The sequence below is a fragment of the Bombus pascuorum genome, chromosome 4 (assembly GCF_905332965.1).
Source record: "Bombus pascuorum chromosome 4, iyBomPasc1.1, whole genome shotgun sequence".
NCBI lineage: Eukaryota > Metazoa > Arthropoda > Insecta > Hymenoptera > Apidae > Bombus > Bombus pascuorum.
Window position 1 is genome coordinate 10,793,535 of NC_083491.1, and position 26,827 is coordinate 10,820,361.

A 26,827-nucleotide genomic window follows, 5' to 3' on the forward strand; every position below is an offset into this window, starting at 1 on the left:
AAACATAATAGCAGAATCCTCAACCATTAAACTCTAATTTCCAACATTAACTTGCATAAAAATTAACACTAAATGGGCGATACAGCGTAATATATTTTAAGTGGTACGATTTTGGTAAGTCTACTCTATGTAGCACCCAATTTATGGTTGTAATAAAGACGACTTGAAGATGCTAGAAACTACATTCTGGAAGCAGAAAACTCGTAAATCGCCTCCACACGTTATTTAAACATACTAGGAAATAATCGCGCATTTATTTTACGGGAGGCCATGCACTGGTATCGATACCGTTACACAATTTGCCGCTAAAATTATTGTCGATCGATCGGTTCTACTAAACCAGTCCTTAAGCTATGGACCTTTGCAAATTACGTCTGAATTTTCGACCATTTTCTACACTGTTAACTCATAACTATTTAGATTAAATTTTATTCGATGTTCTAAATTAATTTCCCATTGGTATTCTAAGAAGTGGACGTAGTACCAAAGCTGTAAACTTTACATAACAGAGAGTCATGAACTTATTAGATCTAATATCTTGAACCTGTAACTGCATAAGAATCGAAGGGTTCGGTGCAAGAGTCTGTATTTTTTTTTTTTTTTTCCAAAGATTGGATTTTCTTGTAGTAGTAATTCTTACTACATATATCCCGCATCGCTAATTACAAAAATAAGACACCTCTGATTATAGAGATAATCTAGTTTCCCAGATGTAAGAATCACTTAGTTCCTAAAATGCAGCATCAGTGCTGATGTATGGTTTTCAAATTTTCGTCTAAAAAAAGTTCGGCTATCTTTTACAATATCCGTTTCCTGTCAGATAAAAAAGAATTAGAAGATGATTCTTCATTAGTAGAAAAACATGTACCGAAAAATGACTTGTGGTGTCCAAATCTTAGTCCAAATTTAAATCCACAAACTGATGCAGATAGTAAATGAATATTACGTATATTGAATTTATAATCTTCGTTATTTGTATGCTTCTTGATAAATAAACCTACATTTAGAGATTTTCATTTGTCTAGTCTTAATTTCGATGCAAGAAACTGACAACTCCACTGAAGAAGAAGAAATTCTATTGAAGCTGTCACTACTAGTCACACTGTCTCTCGTGAAAAATATGTTACTAATATAATCTTTACACGTTTAAACAATTTTTATAGGAGGACTTACTGTTAGCTAGACGGTTGATACTGTGAAGTTTCCAATAGTAGAATTGACCGGTTCTCGCTCCGAACACTTCAATTGGAAATTTTTGATTGGTTTCATAATTCTGTTATGAGAGGCAGAGTATTTGAATAAGCAAGCTTTAAAATCACATTAACGTTCAACTAAAAATCATTTTCACGTAACCATTTCATTCTATGCCATCAAGGCGTGTATATAACATCATTCTTCAGCTCCTTTTAATTGTCTTTTTCTCATTTTTCTCCAACGGCTCGTCCCGACTCGAATGCGCGCTAAGCTTGCATGCAGAATCACCAAACCGTTCATAATTGTTGCAAGCACCTTCCAGTGCTTTGCATACGTATCGCCGATGAGAGAAATTGTGTATGTATGTTCTTCAGTCCAGAACGCGCACACACACACGACGCTTACATCCCCTAACCTTCGCCTACTAAAGTGGAAAGACGCGGAAAAATATCTCGGCGTGACCCGATTTCCTTCTCCAACTTCTCTACTTACATGTATATCTGCGGACACTCCCCGCCCATTTTACGTTAGACCCTCGGTACACATAGTATTTTTATATATTATTATATGTATATGTATATACGTATACACACACATACACACACACACATATATATGGGGGATACATCGCGATATCGCAAATTTATACGGTAGCTTGGATGCCAGCAACTTCTTCAAGCCACCGTGTCGGCTGCCGCAATTCAAACTGTCGCATCGAACGAACATTCATTTTTCGTATAATAAAATATGCGTGATAAGGGAGTCACCGTACCACAATTTGTACGTAAAATTGAAAACAAAAATGTGTTGTATAAAATATAATTATTTATCAAATAATGAAATATTGTGATCGCGAAAAGTATTTGCATTTTCACACTTATTTTCCAATGAAGTGATTTTCTATCATGTTCTTTCATGCTTACGTATATATGAATATATGCTGCATGATATAAAATTTAATATACTTGAACATAATCGAAATTGATATGTAAAGGCTATAATAGATACAATGGTGTACGAATACTTTTTGTAGCCACTCTATTATAATTGTATAGATAAATATTATCGATAAAATAGCAACATTTTGTTTTTACACAAAAATATTAAAAATATTATTAAATTTGCAATTGTGTTTCGTAAATATGCTTTGTTTTTTAATAGATTTATTATACATAAAATAACGCAAATACTACAAGAAACTTTTAACTTACACAGATTTCAATGAATTATTCTTATAGTCTCAAACATAGCCTGATCGCAATTAAATAATCTACTCCAGGAAATTCTCCTTTCGTGTTCCTAGCTGTCCATTGCCATTACGTCTTTGCTTTTTCTGTCGGCCTATTAAACAGGTTTGATCTAAAAAATTATAAACAATCTCCGCTGATATCGTAACATCATCCAGCATATATCCTGCAATCCTTACACGTAACATCGAGACAAAGTCACGATAAGGAAGAGGAAAGGGAACTATGAGAAAAACGAAAGCGGACTATCCGCTTCTTCTCCAATGGTGGCGCGCATGTGTGATCGTTTTCACTCGAATTTCACGGTAGATATATCGCGAGGCCCGTTCTACAATTATCCGTTCCTTCCTTCCCCTTTCTTAGTCGTTGACCGCTTCGTCCTCGGCCTCCTCGAGCTTCCCAAGGACGCTAGGAGATCTTCGGTGGTGGTTTCTATGGGAGAGCCCAGCGGGCGGTTGTGTAGTCCGGCGTGCACCTAAGTACCGGTCGTATCGAAAAATAGCTTAAGTACCAGTCACGTAGAAGCTGGTCCAGTGAGTTGGTCTGCGTGCGTGATTTTGCCGGTGTATGCGCACGTTTCACTGTTATTACTTTCACTATAGGCGAAGCGCGGCCGCGGCTGGGGTCGGTCGAAGCGTCATCTTTCGTCGTCATTTCTCCTCCAGTCGTCCTCATCACCTTCGTTCTCTGTCGTATTCTCCTCCCTCCGCGTTTTCTCTCGTGATCGTCGGACGTACGAAGCTGGATCGTGTAATTCATACGTTGTGGCGCGTACTCGCGCGCTCAGGAATCCCCGGCACTAACTTAATAAGCGCCTCGCCCTTTTACAATCGCCTCCCGCCTCCTTCGTCCGCGTCGAAGCTCCGCGTACGCTCCGCAGAGATTCTACAATCCTGTATTTAATGCGCGCTCTCGATAGTCAGATACACGTAGCCGTATCTATCACGGATAACGCGTGAGATTCGACCGTTTCGCGAAATCCTATAACACGCAAACCATCCTTGCAATGGATATGTAACTGCACGTTAGATTCAAAGTTAACAGATTACTGCGAGCAATACTCTTCTTATTTGTCGGCTATCTGGCTTGCCTCGCCAAGATAGGAAAAATACCAAGCGAACCAGTCCTGATAAAAGACCAAGGGGTTATGGTTAGATATAAAACCTTTCCTTCGTTATTCAAGACTGCCTCCTGTGTTCTCACTGAACGTTCTACTTCTTAGTATGTAGCCTAGTTTGGAAAAGAAACATTCGCGTTTATAGCGGTTGTTATTTTGGAATACTTGATGTTGTTTAGGATAAATGTAATATTTTTCTGTGGATTTTATAGTCTGGAATTAACATTTTTTAGTTTCGTTACCTAATCTGTTAATTAATCTTCGAATATTTATTATTGAGTTTGGTTTTTATATATTTTCTAGGAAATTTTTTTGATTCGTAGTAATTCTATTAATTTAAAAAATTTGTCTATATTTTTTAATCCATTATTTAAAATCTTTACCTATAAAACGATATCCTTTGTAAGTACGAAATTATCTTTACTGAGAAGATAATAATACAAGATCAACATAATATTATTTTCTGTTTCATAAGAGATATATTTAAAGCAGTGCTGTACAAGATTTACTCGAGTAAAACAAGCTTTATAAGAGTAAAACGAGCTTTCTCGATTTCGCTTTCCTTGTCAAGGAAATCGAGAAGCTAGTGGGGCAGCCCTCAGGCATCCTATTCAAATCTCGTAAATCTTAAAATATAATGAGTTATTCTTCAAGTTATAAAATTAAAGCATCGATTGTTGGTAATTCCTGGTAAAAAAAAGTTCACTGACTGAATATAGGATATATTATGCAGAATGATGTAACGTCATAAAGGAGAAAAACGTGTAAAGTGTCACGGTAGTAAAATATTCAGATGTAGAGGGTAAAAAGCTACATAAAATACCCTGTATAAGACTTTAAAAGATCATGAGTTTTTGTTAAGGCACTTTTGTAATTGAAAACTTCCTTGATATACACCGAGACTGTTTTCATTAATACTCAAGTGTTTTATATAATTAATTCTGATATAGTACAATCTTCGATTTTCTCGACATTCATAAATAATTCAACTTCCATCTTTTGATTCAATACAGTTTACGTGCATAGTATTATTAATAGGACTTTCTGCTTTAAATTAAGTAATTTATGAACTATAAAGCGATAATAAATAAAGCGTAATAAATACAATATAAGTCGACGCCAATAATGTTCTTCTAATTAAATTAGTATCATAACTTACTACCTCACTACATATCTCGCTATTAATAAAGAGTTATATCCATGTTTGTAATTTAAGTAAATTAAATCGCGTATAATTCCCATAATGATCGGAATGAAGAATTCAAACAAATTAAAGTACCTAATGTCTCACAACCATTCCCATTCATCTTTTAATTATCGAATTCTGTTGGAATACCATTCACTGTTACGTCAGTAAAATCTGACACGTAAAAAGTTCTTGAAAAAAAGAAAAAAAGAAAAAGACCAATAGCCGCGCTCCCGTTCGATCGAAATTTTTTCTGTCCGATAATCAATGATCTAGAATTGATAACATCCTTATTTACATTTCAAATAAAGCAACTCGCTTAGGCGCGGCTAACACGCGGTTTGTGATAACTGGTTCCATCGAAGAAAAATCACATCGATCGCGTAGCTAAGGACGCGCTAACGCAAAGTATAGATAAGCAAAATAACCCGAAACGTCGTTAACTCGAGCAGCCAGAATGCGGAAAATGGAAGGATGTGCTCAAACCAAGGCACAATGGTTTTCCCACGTGCACGAAGAGCAGCGGGAATAAAGGCTATCATTCCGCCGCGAAGCCAGCGATACCTTGATTTGTGTAACTTGTTATTAATAAATAAGTGCGTAGCCAGGCGTGGTAACAGCACGGGTTATTATTCTTTTCAGCGGTAACTGACAAGTAACAGCATCTCATAAACATTACTGCGCCATATTTCAGTCACGCACGCATTTATGGCGATTTTGTCTTGTACTTTACGAGTAGATGGCTCACCGCGATAGTTAGAGGGTATAACTGGACCCCTAAGGAAGTAGTTCGATTAGTGTATTTCATGGGTTTTTGCAAGTATTTCGTGTCTTCTTTCCTATATTCTTGCGACGACCCGCGTCGCGTGTATTGGTATCAACCACGGTCCTTCGACTACAAAGATGGGACACTTTTATCTCTTTTTATCGTTTACACCTGTAAACAATACGTGTTTATGGTAGTCCCTTGCAGCTCTTCGTTAAATTCTGCACTCTTTCTTTAAACAGGAACTGTTATTGTTTCATAGTGCCTTGTTAATCGTAAGATTTTGGAATAAAGGATAAGTAACAAATACTTATCGGCCTTGGCATGAAGCGCTAGAAACACTCCTATAACAGCTAATGAATCATAATAGATTACATACACATTTGTCATTGGAATTCTAAAGCGTGGATTGCCAACTAAAACTAGTATCAGAAACGATAAATCAAGTGAAAATATTTAATACCAAACGATGTTAAAATATCTCGTGAAATATTTCTAATACATAAATGTCCACACGTGTAAGAAGAGTAGATGAATATAAAGTAAATAATTCCTATCTCAATCTTTGCCAGCAACATTATCTGAAGATTTACTTTATACCTCTACCGTTATTATTGCCAAAGGCTATGGTTTTGCATATTTACAACGCATTCGTGGTTACATTTCGCATATACCCACTGAAAATGATAAAACGAACTATTTACTATAAGCAGTGCGATATGGAGTGATATAATGCTAGTAACCACGCCTTTATAGCATGTTAATAACTATTTTTCACTTTTAGTACATTATTTGAAATTAACTCCTAACTGGTAAAGCGAGGTCTATCAGAATCTAGCAGCTTTAACTTTTGTAATAATCGGGAAAATAATTGTCATACCTTATTGTACATATATAGTAACAGCTGCTATTAAACAGTGCATAACATAAATAGTTTCTAAAGCAAGTAAGAGAACAACCTGTGGTTCTTATGATATAATATAGAACACAATGCAATGATTATTGTTTCTATAATAAAGAAACGAATGGAAAAAATAATACCTATGCATTTTGCTTATACAATTAATATCTATTATTAAATGTTGAAAATTCGTGAAAGATTTTATAAATGCAGGTATATCATTTTGAACATTTAATAAAATAATTCTCATTCAAAAATATATTTATTTTTATATCATTCACTTCCATTTGAGAAAAACGTTTTTCGCAACAACTGCTTACCTATACAGAATAAAAGCAGTCTCAGATAAATAAAGAGAAGTTAATATCTCATTTCATTCAAAATAAACGAAGAAGTTACTAGAAGAAGAAATGAAGTAGAAGCGAAGAAGACCTAACCTCCACAGCAGAAAAATTCTACTTAAATATACCAGTCAATAATTCATCCTGAAATATTCGAATGAATCCGCGATTACAAGGATAAAACAAAATCGTAAGTGGTAAACGATAAATCAACGGAAGACGAAAATTAGGTGCTTCCATACATAAACTGGCTTCGTGATAAGTGGAGAAATCTAAGTAGCGATTTCGAGATTCTTGCAAGTTGTATCGCTGGGATAACCTGATCTTTTTCGTTCCTGCAAGCCATGCATACCATACTTCAACTACGAATGCGTAAAAAAAGTATGTATATAATATATTATCCTAGCACACGCAGCAGCAAGTAATTACAAAGTTAAACGTTATAGACTATGCATCAACGTAACTAAAAACTTGAGACTGCTTTAATATACGGTGGCTGGGATGAATTTAACAAATTGCAAAAATTTCCTAATAAGGCAAAGTCAAGATTCTAGTTGATAACGTTTCTGGAAACTTGTCCACTTTGAGACAGTACTCTCTGATTGGTAGGTAGAGGTTGCGATCAACGGTTTAATATTAGACCTCGTATTAATCGAGTACCCCTAGCCATGCCGAAATTATTGGGTCTTCCTAATTATACAGATATAATATACCACCGGACACCTAAGTACCGTGAGTCGCCTTAACGCTCGTTGCTCTCTTATTCAACCGCTGGTCCTTTAATAAGCGTGCTGCCGATAATGCTGAAAGTCGCGGTAGCGAGACGGAGCAATGATTTATGGCGATGGTTTACGACCGTGCCGAGTAAATATTTACAGATGTCGTAAACTCAACAACAGTAATTAGTTGATGTATTCATAAATTTCTCCGATCGATTATTATTATGCTTCTTTGTGAAATATGACGATGTCCAGTGATCATTGTAACGCTGTTGCTACAAAAGTAGGTATTTCCTTACCCAGATGGTTAGCTTGATTCGTAAAGTTAGTTCTTCGAATGGCACGTATTTTATCGTTCCGTTTATCGACAGTTGCCGAGTAATTGTAAGTAAGGAATCAATATCACCGGGAAATTAAACACAGCCGTTAGTGAATACGGCGACCAAAAGGCGTAATGAATACTCAGCGGTTCTTCCTTCAGGACAGTGAAGAGGGAAGATACACGGTAAACATGTCGGATGAAGAAAAAAAGGATTACATTATATTGGCTGAATGTGTCGATACGTGTACCGTACACGTGTATCCTAACCGTTTGAATCAGCCAGGAAAGCAATCTTCCTGGCATTCCCTGATGAGTATCAGACGGATTTCATTGTCGCCCAGCGTAACGAAGCATCGTCAGAGATCAATTGCCCCGTAACACTCTTTTCGCTTAACTCGATTTCGTTTCTGGGGCAATGATCGGCCAGTCCGGCACGATATTATGTCATTTATCTTCGTCGTATCTTCGGAAAGGCAAGCACCGGTGAGCTCTTTATCTGTTTTTCCCATTCCTAGGTCCCTTCGTGCCAGGATCTGGCAGCTGGTACGGATATACATGTCAGTTCAACCTCGTGCCTTCTCTTCCACCTCCGTTCCTTCGTATTTCCCTCCCTTTCATACCCTTAACAATCCTCCCTTTTCCTTTTTGCTCGTTATATTTTTCTATTGATGATCAGCTTTCGATAAAACCTCTCCATCAACCGCGTATAGATCTTTTCTCTTGCGGTTACTGGCATCAGTTTAATATTTTTTAAATAGGTCGTTGCGCATCTTCCATAACGTGGTCGTATTTATGATTAGAGATTTTAGGCCATTGTGTGACAATAAACTTTACAGAAGAAGATGTGGTGGGTGTCTGGGGTCAGTGGATGTCGATGTCTCTATCTACAACAATTCATTAATTAAGAATATCAGTGAATTCTTACACAATAATTTATTAATTAATAATATTGATGATTATTAGAGACTTCTATTGTACATACAACATTTTCACAATTTTCTATTGAATAAACCAATCAACTAGCACGTAATTTGTAAACTTCACTTTTATTACTTATTGCTACTATAAATATCATTGATAGCGTTTACAGTAAAATTTCTCTAATAATAGTAATTGAGAATTGGTTACTAGTGAACTTTATTACACAATTAGCTTTAAAAATTTCCATCGGGTGGAACAATCATCTGGCGTGTAATTTCAAAACATTTTTTGTTAGAAGTGTTAGAAATTCATTATCGTTATTAATTAATAACTTAATAATTAGCAACATTTCCCTAATATTAGTTCCATTACGCAAGAGTTTTCTGATCGGATAACGTTGCTCAAGAGCACCTTAATCTGGAAATACCATAACTAAGCAGCTTTAAATCCATATAAACAGCTGTTACAGTTCTCCTGAAATCCTAGCAATCCTCCAGAAGTATCTGCTTTGAACTAAATATAGACAAGCTGCTACTTATTTGTCATACTGATAAAATAATTAACTTGCAGAAAATTTATTTATATTAATACATAATAGACACCGCAAATTTATTATTAGGTACATAAGTACTGGTACATATATTTCACTTATCTTTCACGCAGAGACTTCCAACCATCATAAATCGATGAAAGTTACGCGGCAGCTGCATCCGAAGTAACGCCAAGGGGCCCTTTTTCAGGTTATAATTTACCTTAATTTTGGGCTTTTCGAAACAAAAAGCTGTTAAAAGGCTACTGTTACATGCTTATCTCTATCAAGGCAAGTTAATTTCTATCATATTCGATGCAATATCCTCATATTATATTCCTATCAGATTAGCATAAATCTCTCCTTCCGATGCACGTCGTTGCACTTAATAATCAAGTAGGAAGTTTTATTAACCGATAGATTTATCTCCGCTTCCTGCTAACTCTATAAGTTCGTCTAATGATTGAATTTCCTTCATTCTTTAATTTTTTGTTTCTAAAAAATATTGATCTAGATAGGAGTTCTAAAAAAGGTCCAGATCGTTCTGTCATCTATTCCAAGCATTCTGTAATTATTTTAAATGCACGTCAGACGTACATAAACTGCGTTACTATTTTGATATATTAAAGACTGTGTAATCATAAATATTATAGTCTAAGTTTATTGATTTTATTCGAAAATTTTCGAGGGTCGAACGGCTTATATTATTGGAGTTCATATGATAGAAGTTCACGTATTGTAGTTATCTCACTGTCTATCATTTTTCGTTCACGTAATAGGAGCCACATTTAGATACGTGAATTCAAAGCAGAAATTCAGTTAATCGGACATTAATCACAATCTTGTTCCAACAAATGGAGTTTTATATTACAGAGTAATTTCGTTTCTGGAATGTTCTTCAATGTACCTATGCAATTTATTTGCTTCAATTTCTCTCATTCCTTCTATCAAGCCGTTCCATTTGCAGCTTTGATTTCTTTTTTCTTCTCCTCCCTTTGCATAAAACTAGAAAAAGGAGATAGATGGTTGCCGAACGGAAATAGACCTTTTAGCGTATATCGTACGTTAAGAATTAAAAAGGGGCACGGTAAAAAAAGCAGGAAGTTTGCTCGCCACCGCTGGTGAACTAACTCTAACGTAGGAATAATGGAGCACCGTGCGAGGATGCAGCACATCGATCTTGAGTATAAGTATTCACGGGATTCAACGTTGCACCCAACCACTGCTGATGTACCCAGGAAGCCTTACATAGGTGGTGAAAGTGAAGCAGAATTTCGCACAAGCGGTGCGAAACTTTAACGGAGAACCGCGCGGAATTTCGCTGCCGTTTACTAAAACTGTATGTTCAATACACTCGAGAAAACGTTCGGGGGACCAAGCGTGAATTCGAATCAAATATGAACTCGTAACCGTAACGCGAACATGGGTTAAGTAAGAGAATTTGTGTTACAGCGAAATTCATTGTCACGATCGTTTCGTTTGATCGTTTATGGCAACGTGTATACGTTTGCCTCGTGCTTCCAGATTTTCCTGTTACAACGCTACCTAAAGCGCTTAAACACACAGATATATACATTGCTTAAGGTACTGTGTATAACTACATTTATTACAGATTTAATCGCAACATTTGTATATTATTTCGTTTATAAGTAGGACAGTTTTAATCTTTTCATTATATATCGTTACATTTTTATTGAATATTGAAATCTCTTTTATATGCTTGTTTTAATTGTGTTAGTCGGCGTTTTCATGTTTGATTTCATTGTATATTGTGGAATTATTGCGTATATTTTAAATTGTATAGTGATTTAATTGAAATATCTACTGCGTCGAACCACAATAAATGTTGTAGAAACAAAAGTTTCTTGTAAGTATGCGAAGAAATATCTTCACGCATGAATTCCAGAATATAAAGAAGAAATCTTGTAATTGATTAAAAATTGTATATAAATACATAACGACAAATAGATTAGATTACATCATACAGTACATTATGCAGACAAGTGGATTACATTATATCCAATTAAATAACAAAATAGAGAATAACCAGTAAAATGTGCATATAACGTTCTTTTAAAATATTTTCACATCATTTACTAGAAAAACCGCAAACATCTAAATCATAAAGATACTTCCTAGTACACCATTTATAATCCACTGTATCTCTACTCTCTGATTTCATCAGATTCCTATACTACTACCAGCGGCCACACATAATAATAAACCTGCGGGTGAAATAATTTCTGAGAAACACTCTCAGAAATGCTTCCGCGAATCCTGAATACTGGAAAAGATGTTGATTATCAATATATCTGGTCGATAAGGCGCTTTGACACCAAACAGGAACATCCTGTTCGCGCTTATCGGTCGTATCTCGAAAAACCTAGCGATTTTATAATTCGATAAATCTACATATCTGTAATAATAATGAGCCGCCTTTCACATACAGGTTTATCCGAGCCGTGTACGCATTCGCGTATGCAACGAAGGTACAAAAGAGGAGCCTGTGAAAGCTGCTTACGAGCGCAATGACGTGTCACAGGCGTTGCTTCTTTACGACGATAGTGTTTGTGGCGACGTTTCGCGTCATTTGCCGTGAGAACGACGCCGATCTAATCATCGTACGTATTGTCATTCTCGTACCCTGCAGCCCGTAGAGTCACCGGGAACTGTACGTCAATGAGCGCGCCATTAGGCGCCACTGTTCGTGGCCGAGCAAGCATTCAGATACGCGTCGCTCGCGGCCACGTAGATTGATGGCAGAGATACACGATTGTCTCGATAACCGACGGAATTCCTTGCAGAATTGTCGCGACTCCTACGCGTCTATGAATTGCTCCCCGCGATCGCTCACTTCCGTGACTCCGCCGCTAAATACACCGGAGAAAGTAATCGCCATCGTGCTATTCAAACTCTTCCGCGGATGTTCGCGGGCCTGTTCGTTTCTTTGCTTCAATCCGACGCTAGATTTACTCGATTTTCTACACCGTTCCCTTGATTGCGTTGCATGCCGGACATATAATAAAATCATGCAGATGCCCCGCTTGTTTTATCTTCTTATTGATATATGTACGCATTTAGCGCATTTACTGGTTCTTGTATACAGTGAGTATTATAAAAAGCATTTGCGTACTATTGTTTTTATTGTAGCATTTATATGCCAATTGGTTAATACTAAATGTATTAAATTTTGTAGTATTTTTATGTTGCTTCTAAAAATTCGATAATGCCAGAAGAAAACGTAGAACATGATTGATGAAAGTTTCATTGAAAAATAAGTGAATGTGAAATGCATGTAAAAATTATTTTTGTAGCGATTGTAGTAATTCGAAATAGCTGAATAGGAATAGATTATATTGTTTTTGAATAATCTTTATTTGACAATTTCAATCTATCTGACAGATAAAATGAACATGATCTTTCGTTGATAATTTAATGTTACATATTTTCGTCCATTATTATGCATAATCACGTTAAACAAATAAAAACGACGGAAATTTATACTAATTAGTTGGCGATTTAAAATGGTTGATAATATAAATGGTACTGAAAAATATAAAACATTAAAATTTGTTTAAAAAAAAATTTGAAGCTAGTAGAATCTTTACTTTAATACATTTCATTAGTTCTAAATCGTATACACGACAAAAAGAATGATAAACGAATTGTAAGGAACTGTCGACATAAACCTACCATTACACGTCACCAGGTAATTGAAAGGCTTGATTTAAGCATGTTCTTAAAATCAGTAGCCCGTAGATTAAAGGAAGCAAATTTGCATAGCTGTACGCCATTAGGAACAGCAGTCATTAGCGATTTGAATAATAGGAAGCGTTTAACTTTCACCAAAGGGTATGTTGACGTGCCAATCTCTCGTTGTAAAAAGATTGTATACAGTAAAAAGCAAAGGAAAATTTGATATTTATTTGATAGAAAAGAGAAAAGAAAGTTTTAAGAAAATCAAACGAAGCACTCGAGAATGAGATTCATGGCTCAATGCGTGAAACATTGCAGAGTTCGTTATGCTATAACATCGCTATTCTTGGCGTGACGTTGGTAAATTGGTATTAATGGAAGGATATATGTCTACGTGTTGTGGATGAATACGTGGATGAATATGTTGAAAGTAGTTATTTCACAAAATAATTGCTTCTGAATAAAATAATTTTTTTATATGCAAAGTGCAGAGAACGAATTTTTTGAACAACGCAAAATACAATCTGTAAATTGAATATTAAAAAGTTCCGACTATAAATTCACTATAAAATTTGTGAAATTTATATCATTAAGATAAGAAAGTACAAGTTACGAGTTAAACGAGATAAATTAAGATTCTTTACTTTTACAGCAAAAATGTATAATAATAATAGAAGCTATTACGAGAAAGATTTTTTGATATGTTTATATAAATGAATTTTATTTGGTATTTATTTAATTGATAAACTGAGGCAAATGTCTGCTACGATCATACGAGATCTTTGATCACTGAATTGCTTAAAATGACAGAACGTATCAAGCTGAAATTCATTGTAAACTCATTTGTGGCGTGCATCCAACAGCTTTCCGAATCAATTAATTCTGACGTAAAGGTAGTTAACCCTGCAACGCTTTGCGCTCCACATTCAGTTAAGCACGAATGTTTACTACGATACGATTTGCAAAGACATCTTTGTTGGTTAAGCTCGTAATTTGTAGTTATTTCCTATACCTTATCTTTTACCAAATACGATAATTATACGATACAATTATATGTATTTTTATATTTGCGACGAAAAATAAAATCGCAAAAAGTATTTATATGATAATTCACAGCAGAATGAATACAAAAGAAGTGATAATAATTAATTTTAAGTAATAATATGTTATTCGTAAGAGAACTTCAAATGATAATAGTTAAATACAGATTTCTAATTTCATCTTCAGTAAACTGTAACAAAATTTTCTATTTTCCTAAATAGGATACCGAAACGTATGAAACGTGTATATCTAATTTTTCTAACATTAATACCGTACAACAATATCCGAATTTCGCCCCGTGTATTTGTTAGTAGAAGCAAAATCATGTTTGAAATTATGCGCTTTCTTACGCAACCGTAGCTCATTTAGCTTATATAAACACATGGACGGTGATACATATATAATGTAACAAATATTTTCACCCTGATTAAATGGCAACGTGCCAGTGTAGATGAATTACGTACATAAACAGAATCGTGAAATTGATTCCTTTTTATAAATTACTGCCTATAAAGCAGTGTCCTTTATCTTATAACATAAAATAGGTATATATACTTATTACGAATATTATTCTATATTTCAAGGTAAATTTATTTCTAGCCATTTAATATAATCATCGTATTTATTTTCTAAATTACGGTAAATAATATACATGTTTTTTGAGTTTACAGTTAGAAATAAGAAACGAAATTTACGTAGTAATATTGAAGACCAATCATTTTATACTAAGGTTTTTTTTAGAATGTTAAAAATTTTATTATTCGTTGAAAAACAGATTGATAATTAGTATTACTCTATTAATACTCGAATAATTTTCAACTTGGATCAGTTCCGCCATTAATGATATAATACACTGAAAAATATTAAGATACAGTGTTTTCATAAAAATCTAAAATACATTGTGCGAACGCGTCAACATGTTGCTGCGCAATGAAAGATTATATCTTACGGTTAGGTGCGTTAAGATTCTCATTTTGCCGGTGCTGCAAATTTATCGCCTTAAGGCATCGCCTACGTCGACTGTGTCAACAGGTGGTGCTCATCATTTTGCACTGACATATTACAAAGGAGCTGCTAAGTATGATAAAAGACGCATTGCCAAAGAGTAAATTGACCAGCTCCTGCCTGTCAACCTGCTTCCCCTTTAATACTTATAAAACAATGTTTCGATAATCTTTCCGCGCGATAAATCATATTTTTCAATCATTCATTTTAATACACGTCTCGACACGTTGCACGTAAATCAGCCGACTTAATAATTGGCGGTTGCATATGAATTTGGTCTTAGCCACTGGTGATAACTCATCTTTCCTATAATATGAAAATTAAAAATAATTATAAATACCGAAATGTGAAGAGGTAGGAGGTGCTTTCGCTCGTTAATTATTATAATTTATAACATTTATAGAGATTTGCGATGAAAAAGCTGTTGGGAAACTGGATATTATCGGTATCCTGCACACTTATGTTTTTGTGTAAGAACCAAATTTATGATACAAGTTTTAGCGAATAGATGAATATGTTATCAGCGTTTTCAGATTATTAGATTATTTATTACACTTTGGTATCGTGACACGTCTATAGTGTCTGAATAATAATAAATATATAGTTCTTTTATGCAGATTACAGTATGGAATTTCTAACTACATATTATTACTTTTATACTGTGAACTATTGTAAGCATATTTAGCCCTTTTGTGTAATGATAAGCCATGAGTTTTTAGACATTTTTGGTGATCTGAGAAAAAATGTTCTGAATAAAAGTTTGACAATACGTTCGAATATAAAAAATTCCTAAAAAAAACTGCTTTTCTCCAACCAAAACGTAGTTGTCCGTGTACTTCTTTAAATAGTACCATATTATGTTTATCACTATATTAAATACGCATTGGAAATAGCTATTTGTTTTTATAATAAATTCATATTATAATATGTAAATTAAAATTTTTTATTTGAAGCTCTAAGTCACAATCTTCTCTGCAATTTTGTTAATTATTTCGCGTTCCACCGGATAAATGACGCGCACTTATGCTACAAAATAGGCGACGCTGCTCTTCCGATGCTTTTCTTTCCTTAAGTGATCCCCCGGCAACAATATCCTCTTTCTTACAATCCTTGCGCTCCGCATAATCCATCGCCCCAAGCTGAAATCTGAAATCCTTGGTTGCTCTCCTAGCGAATACGTTTCACTTGCCACTTCCCTTCCTCATTCTCCTATAATTATTTGCCACTGGTTTTTATAAAACATCGTCTATCGACGTTTACGTATTGATCCATAACAAATCGGGTTTTTTTTCTTGATTATTCAACGATCACTAAAAGATAAGGCATACTTCACTATCAAGATAAGATTGATTGTTGCTATTGTCGGAACAAAACTAAGTACGTTAGACAAATTTTATTCATTATCGTTACGAGTAAATCATCAAAAAATTTATAAAAGAAAAACCCAAAAATAGTACTAGAGAAGAAAGAAAATTATAAAAGAATTAATTAATGTCTTGCTTTTTTCCCTTATCCTAACGCAAATAACTAGCGAAGTTTCCTAAAAAGCAAGTGCAATTATAGAATAACACTTGGCGAAATTAAACTAAATCGATTAAATAATTGTGATGATATTACTTGGCTTTTTTCTTCTCTTCGGTTAACCAATCTTTTTCGCATTTCTCCCAGCTGGTTTTTTTCTGGTTAAACACTAGCACACTCGCCATAGAAGGTGGGTGGGAAAAAACAGACGACCGAATGAAATGCAATGCAATGAAAGGAAAAGAGAAACAAAGGGGGCAGCCATAGAGGCAAAGTAACGGTTAGAAACGTCGTTCGAGAAAGCTTATTTCCACACTCCTTCGGCAAAAATGGATAGGTCTCCTTTATCACACTCGCAATACACACCACGTAGGTAGCTAGTTTCGCAAAGGTATCTTGGATAGGGAGACACTTCGAAAAATATCGTTGTCGTGGTTGGTTGTCGTTGCTGGTCGTCGTGGATGGTGCACTGCCTGCGGTGACGACGGCGGTCGCCGTGCACGACGGGCGGTCGTCGCGACGCACGTTTCTCCTCCAACACTTTTTCTCTCTTCGACATTGTTGTTTTCTCCTATATGAGTCCGCCTTCTTGTCAAAAACAAAGCTTACTTACTTATTGGCATATCGATCAAACGTCTATGTACAATCGATTTGCTTCTTTCTTTTTTCTCGTTTGTAGAATTAACTATTTACCACCTATTTATCTTACATTGGAACTTATTAAACATTTCTAACGGTTTTTAGCGATTTTACTTCTTTCATTATTGACTCTCTACTCAACCCGCAATTTTTCGCCTGGATTTACTTGTTTTTTCTATCGATACATACATGTGTATCATCGACTTTTCTTTTTTTATTTCGCTCTCGGACAAATATAAATATTCGCGCAAAATATACCCGCATGTAACAAAACTATTTCCTAAAGAGTATCATGTTTTATTCTCACTATAGATACTATAGATTGGCAAGTGCTACGTGTCAATGTACAATTTGAAATAGTGTAATACTTAATGTACTAATTAGAACATGGAAAAGCAGGAAATGTTATAAAACTTCACTTTTATTCAAAGAGTGAATGTTTAATATCCTAGTTCATGTGGAAACAACGTTCCATAAATTTAACTGTGCTATCCATAACATAGAAATTAATGTCTTAATTAGATACTAGAAAAGAAAATATGTACACTAGTTCTGTAGCAAAAGCACTGGAACTTTAAATGTTCCCATTTGAACCAATTGATTTATATGTTCCTAGAAATATAAAATGCAAAGTCTAGTATCTTGTTCTATTTTCTATTTAATGTAAATTTCTATTTTCGTCAATCATACGTTTTTAACTTATGTGTACACGTTTCATAAGCTATCCAATATTAGGTGGATTGCAGTATCAACAGGAAATATTCATATACCATAAATAATTAGCAAGAGCTTCGTTTTATTACCTGGAATTTCATAATTCATACAAATTGAATTTAATAAGTAGCAAATTATATTAAATTAAATATTAAATTATTAACGTTCCCCACGTATGATATCACCGAACTGCTGAGTATAATTCGGAAGAAAATGATTATACGTGGAATATGTGAAAATACAGAATACTTTTAGAAGCAATCGTATGAGCGTAGTACGCAGGACGCAATTACTTTGGTAGAGAAATGGGAGTTATTCCCAACGATTTTTGCATTAATAGAGAACTTTTATTGTTCATCTTTCATTCTTTGATATGTGATTACGAGCACCAATACAAGTAGGTTATAACGATATCTGATCGAAGCATAAGTGAGTCCGCGCATAAACGCCAGCACTCGATGTGACTTCGATATCGATTTATTCAAAAATGAAGTTTCAAGTGAAAAAAATGGTATTCTACATTTTCGTTTTGTCCTTCTATTTAGAACCAAGCGCATGTTCATGCAAATGCATATTTTTATAGAATGCAAATAGACAAGGGAAATCTAAATTTTAATTCGTTTTTCGACTAGGAAGATTATAAAAATTTGTGTTGTGCATTTTGCATTTTCTGCATATTTATGTTTAAGAATATAAGCGTATATTCATGCTCGCATATGCATTTAACATGTATCTAAAGTCTACTAAGAAATTAATAAACTTCCTTGTTATGGTTATAAAATTACGCAATGTTGTAAATGAAAAATAAAATTATGTGGATTATCGATAAATTAATTGAACGACAATTGCAATATCAGAATACTTATACATTTTATAATGTCAATATCGGTCGAAGAATCTTTATCATAGTTTCATCAAAATCAAAATCAATGTTGATTAAGAAATGACAGCTTCTAACTATAAAGTACGAAGTACTTCAATTGATATACATGTATGAATATCATTTACTTCTCGTCAGCTGCGTACAATATAAATGAAATATAAGAGCGTATAGGTACAAGCAAAAATGATATGGATGTCAAAAAATAACACCGGAATGTTTTTCTCTTGGTCAGTTTTTCTACGTTGCAGTATCAATCCATCATATTGCAAGTGACCTGGTTTAGTATGCAGAACGTTGTCAGCAACTGAACTCGAAATTTTTACTTTGACTATAGTTTCGTAGGTTTATATATGTATACGACAACTTAATCATTATTCAGAATAAAGGATCATGACTACACTGCAAATTTTTATGCATTTATGGGAAATTTGAAAGTGAAAAATGCATAGACTATACATAATTTACAAAAATATATAAAATATCCAAAGTGTAATACTCTCTATAATATTTAGTAAGTAAAATACTTTCCTCTCTAGATTTCATTTCTTTAAATCAGGTATATTTATAAAAATATGAATTTACTTTAAATATTTTCGGTATTTATGATACATAATTCCTTTTCTATTATGTCATATTAGAGGCAATGAATTAACATATCTGTGAATCTTACAGGTTAATTTCTTCTTTGAATCGTGTCATATTAACAATTTTTTTGTTTAATCATAGAGCGACGTTAATATCTGAAAATTAAGAAAAATTTATCTATCACGTTCTTTTCTTGTAATGTTCGTCTAAATCCACCATAGATTTTTCCAGAAAGTTTCTCAATCGACATATAAATTTTTTAATCATACTTTTAGGAATCCAATTTGCCTTTAGCACATCATTCTCCCGTTTGTACTTGACCTTTATAGTATTCCAAATATACAGACATTTTATACCCGTTTCTCGACGCACTATCTCCGGGCGAAGTTTTACTCGAGACGCAAAAGGTATGTCATTTTCAGCACGTTTGTCCTCGCATAGAAACACCCTTTTACGATTCTACGGAGCCCCGTGAATCACCCTCGGGAATTCAGGTTTTATAGACCTTTTGCTGCATGGGCAAAGCCGCTCGGACCAGAAAATTACGCGCCACTGTGTATTTCCACATTCAAATGAAATCTTTAGCGAAAGCGGTGCGCGCCATCGTTGATTTTCGCGTATAGGGTGGTCCGTTGTCGCTTTAATGCTTCCGTAACTTAGCGGTTCCAAGAACAAAAGTTTTTCTTTAACAAAAGATACACAAAGAGAAAAGTATCGTATTGCGGTAATAATATCTTTATAGGCGGTATTCTCGAGATGTGAATGTTACGTTTATTCTTTCATTCAACGGAATGATATATCTTTTTTCGTTTTATGATGTGATAGAGGTTTTTGGCAGGATATATGTAGGAACGTAAAAATGTGACAAAAGAAAATACACTCTCTTTGTGGTAAATGATCGACATTCGCTGATTTCGAGATTTAGGATTTATAGAGTTTTAGGAATCGAAAGACGCAAGAACTAAAATGTAAGGTTTTAACTGAACTCTTTTTAACAGTATAATATATGTTTATAAATATTATAATATATATAATATATATGTATATGATTGTATAATATATATGTAACACTACAGATTGTTATCGAAGGGATTACAAAATAGATTCTAATACAATCTTGGTATAAGTTAGCTAATAAGAATTCTTGTTCAGGGCAGATTGCATCTTTTATAATTCTAACAAGTTAATAATGTTCCATATGAATTTAGAATACGACGAGCTGTAGCAGATGGCACATTTAAAAATTGGATTTAACAGTAGAAAAGTTGCAGGAAATATGCTTAGGTCTACTTAAGAATGCCATTTGCTCTAAATCTGTGGATAAAGGGGAACAGTTAGGTTTTTCATTTATGTATATGCGTAACACTTGGCTGCAGTAATGAGAAACTAAAGTCTCGTATTGAAGTTACTTCCCTAACACGAAACATTTCCATGGAATTATTTCCATGGAATTAATTCCATGGAATTAAAACATATTCGAAATTCGAACGAACTTGGTAATAAAAAAAAACCTCAAATACGTATGTAAATAAAATCATATAACCTTATATAATAATAAAACAAATACATGCTTGATTTTATTATTATATAAACTAAATAAGATACAATTACTTACAATTGGGTACAATTTCTTCCATTTTCCTTGAATGATAACTTCTATGTTAAAAATGTTAGAGTATTTCTTGTTTCTTTCAAAAAATATCCAACATAAACCATACCGACACATACAATAGAAATTTGTTCATCAGTGTAATTTATCGATAATCATTAGCAGCATTTTCAAATTAGTTCACCAGTAAACAGATAAAAATCCATATTAGGCGGAGATGTACCTGCGAAAATTGTAGTATCCGAGCGGCCTCTTTCTCCATTTTCTCTCATTTGACGAGACGAGACTGATGAAAGACAATGATATTCAGTCATCCTAATTAAGACCGTGTCCTTCACCGCATTATGTCGATTCACAGCGGCGGATGAAACGAACGGAGCCACGACAATCCTCTAGCACATATTTACCGCACGCTACCGCGCAAAAACAATAGAAACGAGAAAACAGAGAAAACGGTATGACCGGCACCGCAAAGGATGCCGTGGCCAACTCGAATCAACCACGTCGGACATATTTGCGTGTGCTTTCCTGCCTCCAGAGACAGCGAATTCACCAGACGAGTGAGAAACGTGTGTGCAGTTCGCTTACCGATATATACCAGTCATGGGAAACCGGTGTTCTTTTATAACAGTTAGCCGGTGGTCGCAGCGATTCGATCAGGCTATTACGATCTGAAAACGCAATCTGAGATCTACAATTGACCTCAAAATGACGCTCGCCTCGGAGCAGTCAGTTAATACATTGCATGTTGTTTCGTGTAATCTTTGTGATTCTTCTTACCTCGTTATCAACTTTCCAGCACCTTTATTCAAATAACCTTACTGTTAAGATTGTGAAATACAGTTGGAGATAGAAATAAATGAACAGGTAATAGAAGTATCAATGAAGTTTAATAAAACTACTACTGGTATTATATACTTAAGTCTATTTCTCATATATCCTTATAGAGATCGTTTAATGAGTAAGTGAAATTAATATTTATATTTTTGCATAAACAAGATGCGTTTAATGAAACTTCATTGATAATTATCTAATTGCACTACATGTCCACTTATTTTTATCACCGACTATATATATATATATATATATATATATATATATATATAAATAATTTTTTAAATTTAGAAACAAGCTACTAATTCCGCCGACTTTAATTTAAATTTTAAAATTTGTAAAATCCGGAAATCTCTAAATTGCAGCCGTCATGTACGACGAATTGCAAAAAAGTTGCGTTGATCTAATCAATCTGTTACACTATGTCTTTCAGAACTGTGGTGACAGCAGTTTCTTGGCATCCGCACGGTGCCTACCTCGCATCGGTGGACAAAGCAAAAACGGTGACAGTCTGGGGCGACCATGTTTAACGGGACAAACAATCCCGGGATAGACGATTGTTTCACGTACGAAGGTCAGCGCGTTCTTTTGTGCCGAGACGGACGTTTGTGGAATTGAAAAATGTAGATGCAAGCTTTACGCGCCATAGAGGAGGAATATCACAAAGGACACGATCCGGCGTGTGCAGGATACTAAAAATCAACGGTGTAGGTTTGGGCGCGCAGGCTGTAAAGAGTACCATTTCGAGATTGTACAAAGCGATGCTACCGGCGATGAAGCAAATTTCAGCCACGGTAGAGATTATTGTACATAAAACTGCCCTGATTGTTGCCCCCCCAAGGTTGTAAAGATTTCCTTTTTTAGGGTAATACCCGCGCGCCACGACCGTCGCCCTTTCTTCAACAAATTGAACAAATTATCGTAGTTATCCTCTTTAAGATTCGCTAGATACACTCCTTTTACTTGTAAAAGACTATTTTTCGCGTTTCAATCGTCTGTGCCGGCAGACGCGATCGCTCAAGTTGGATCACCTTTGCGAGAAACGATAAAACACGGTTGTTTCTTTCCTGTTTCTGTTAGGTTACTGCATGCGAAATGTCGTTTTATCAAATGCAATTCTAGTCGCGTATTGCTTGTTCAAAACATGTTACTTAATCAATGCAAGTTTCACGCGACTTGATACACTTTCCCAGTGATTAATTGATTTCATTGTATTAAATTTAGAAAGATTGTCGGGGATCAAATGTTCGCTATCTTGAATAAACACAAGCGTCATGTCTGTAATAGTAATAGAGTTTCAGTGTTTTTATTATAAATCTTTCTAATGCTCAATACACGTAGTCTACGATCATTATACTCTTCTTTGACGTGGTCGCCAATTGAACCATTAAATCAAGATACCACGTTGGTCAATCTCATCAGTAGAGTAGTAGAGAAAAGTTATAAACATTACTTTTTAAATTATCTTAAAATTTAGTATTATTTATGCAACAAGTAAAGTTATAAGAACGCCGTTTGTTTCTTCGGAATTGAATATTAATCGTGTATCTATGTAATGAAATTGAGAAATTGTTAAAAAATGGAGTTGATTAGTTTGGCCTCTTGCAGGTTTAATCAACGATAAAACGAAATTTAATAGATATTGTTAGTTAGAAAATATTCGAGCTTCGAAACGAAAACATATCATATGCATCGATCTAATATTTTAGTCACACTATTTTCATTACGAAAGCTGTTACTCGGTTAATTCTTACTTCGGTTTAATTTTTGATTCGTCTGTAGTCGATCCTCCCTTCATGACTAATCACAGGTCACGTGCAATACACTCTCACTCTTCCTCCTTCTCTATCTTTCCTTTTAAGTAGAGAAAATTAAAAAAGTCTCATTGTAAGTGAAGTCACAGAAGAAGCTTGTTAATTGCCGAAGCAACCGTGAAATTGAGTCTTCTCGAAGTTTTCCAATGTCAGCGAGTTTCGAACGTTTTTATCGTAAGTCTGATATAGGATGCAAGAGGATGTACTCATTAAGTGAAGAAGCACAATAAAGTTCTAATAGTGATACTGAGTATATTGCATTATACAAATTTTATTCGATCGATAATGATGTATCGAACAATATTACGTTTGTCTCAATCGTCGGATTTATTATAATGGTGAAGAATCTATTGATTTGTATGAGTCATTTCACATAAAGTATATAAAAACTCGCAATACTTGTTAATAATCTACTTAATTGTATAGTTTATTCAATGCTCCAATTTCGTAGCTTAAAATAACGTGTTAGGTTTAAAGATCAAATGAAGCAAATAGACTGATATCAATAAAAAATGCTTCTTATGTATTGCAATTTGAAAATTTTTAGTACAAACTTTTATCATTCAGAATTATCTCTTATTGATTCATGAATTTTTTTTATTTGTTCTTGATTCTTTTTTCGTTAATGGCTCGATTCAACAATGTGGATTTTCTCTGGTATTCCCATTTAGTATACGGTTTTTAAGCTTTCCATGTTTCTTCCTTAACGATCTGAAAATTGTTCTCAAACCATGAACTTAATAGCGAGCTATCTCGAAACCAGATGAATACAATAAATATGCACGGTACCTTATCCCACCTCGAGCAAAGTTCTTTCTCCTGAAATTTTCAATTAATCCAAAACCTTATTACTTGTATGTACTTTTAACGTTTTAATCTTAATTTTATAGATTTTTATTTAATTTTGCAGAAAATTTATTAAAAAAGTTAGAAATATAGTCTGAATATATTGAATTAAATATATCGTACTACGAAGCAAAAGCTTGTGTTCAATAAAAAATATTTATCATAATGTTATTCCTACATTATAGAAATTTTACATGGTAATTTAATGTTTGGTAAGAGGCTATATTTTAAACTGCATTTTAAGCGTGGAAGCTTTATCTAGACTTATAGAATTTTATACAAATTATAGTCTGAACTCTATCAATAAAAAATACAAAAAAATTTAAAAGAAATAAACGGATATGTAATTTCACGTGAAGTGACTCATACATTGTATTTTTGTGGTTTTCATTTCAACCGCGAACACTCTTTTTGTGTCACAAATTTACGCGTTTACTCATTGCTCCTTAGTTCGTGCACAACAATTTGAAACTGGTCGCGACCGTAAATTGCACAATAGCTGTAAGATTTGTAAGTGAAAGCTTTTTAGGAGTATACAGGGCCAAGATCGAAGGGCTCTAAGTATAATTTAGCCTCTAAGGGCTTCTATAGCGTAACTATAAGAATTTATGAGTCATAAATTGTAAGGAAAGTTTGCCAGTAAAACGCGAAATGCCAACGTGTATAGCTTTTCATATTTTTGATACGTATTTTTGTTAATTCGAATACACAAATAAACGAGACATTGATATAAAAAAAACCACGAACGCGATAACAAATTTCTTTCCGCTCTTATTTCATGTTTCATCAGTTTAAAATATTTTTACCTGTTTTTAAATATTTTTCTTTTCTCAGAGTCCTTTGATCATCGTTTAGTATAAGTCTATATTAACACCGTGAAGAAAATAATAGATTCTGCGGATACGTTAGATGTTACATATAGATTTTGGTATAATATGTATTGAATTATTACAGTTAGTATTTCTTTATTATACAGATAACCAATACATCATGATATTATTTTCTAGCGTTTAAGTTTTGCAAACTGTAAGTTGCTACTCTACTCGAACATATGATTAATTTCGATATGACTATTCATAATTTCATCGGTTTACCTAATTGAAATTTCATATAATAGCATCGATTACGTTTGCTGCTCTGATCAACCACCTCATGGATCTCAAAAATGTATAGTTCATAGAATAATATCGATCAAACGGTTTACTCCGCTAATATTTTTCTATAGAGATAAACCGATGAGCATCAAGTGGTTATATCGTTTATAGCGTTTGATTTTTCGACTAAGTCCGTTCTTGAAGCAAATTATTATAATTGCGTCCAACTTGTTACATAATTCTTTTCCTATTGTACAAGCAATACAGTGACACACATGTATTCTGTTATTCTTATTCACATTTTCTCCTACACCAACTTCTGCGGAAACAATGTATACACTGCTCGCAATATATTATACATATTAAACGTTTTCTTCTTGTATTTTTTAAAATGTGTTGCATTTTTAATTAAATCCGTATTCTCCATGTTAGATAATAAATTATGAAATAAATGGTTTTACATTAAAATTATTAAAATTTCGGTTTAAATTTTCATATGAATCTTGCTTGATTCCTGAGTTTTCACGCACAATCCATTACTAATTAAATTAGCAAAATTTTATGAATCACACGTTACAGATAACAAGTATTAGTGAATACCCTTGCAGCAATGAGTTTGATAATAAAATGAATGGAATTTTCCAAGTAAATTTTATAAATTACTTATATTATTACATTAAATAAATTACCTCGTCACAAGTGAACTGTTCTATAATATGTGATGAAAAATTATAAAATCTGTTAATTTTTGTGAATATTATCATGCAGAAGGATACTAATCTCTATGTTGAAGTATATGTATATCAATTTCAGTAATAATACACAGTTTCAGAAATATTGCGGTTTCGTGCCTGAATTTTATACAATTCTTTCTCAACTTGGTATTTGTACAGCGCGAAAAAGGTTCCTTTGTTACGAACGACAAAGATTCGCGGAAAGAGTTTTTATTTGAAGATGTTTATGGATAAGTAGCAAAGATCCGAGCGCGCAGCGCATTCCTTGTTTCTTTTAAAAAATTCCAAATGCACCATCTGTACTCCGAGAAAACTTTGATTTACCACGAAATGAAAGGTTCTTTCATACTAAAGAGACAAGCCGCATCATACTTTATCTTTTGTCTTTTTCCTCTCCTTCCTCCCCCGCTCCTTTCAAAATAAGCAACCAACATTTTAAATAGACCGTCGTTTGTAGTCGGCGTAGTTTCCCCCCTCGTGTTTTTTAACAAAGGAGTATTTCTTACAAATTATAAAACTTCGAAAATCCATGTCACGGAACATCTCTAGAAGCGTAATTTCAATTTTAT

The 26,827-nt window shown here is 34.1% G+C and overlaps 1 protein-coding gene across 1 annotated transcript in view; it reads left to right on the forward strand.

The window, feature by feature from the left end:
- The window catches only part of LOC132905981 (autophagy-related protein 16-1), a 602,908-nt gene extending 576,992 nt beyond the window's left edge, over nucleotides 1-25,916 (forward strand). The window contains exon 12 of the mRNA XM_060957792.1: nucleotides 22,204-25,916. Coding sequence (XP_060813775.1) covers nucleotides 22,204-22,300 — 97 coding nt within the window. The 3' untranslated portion in view covers nucleotides 22,301-25,916. The remainder of the gene's footprint in view (nucleotides 1-22,203) is intronic.
- Nucleotides 25,917-26,827: the final 911 nt, after the last annotated feature.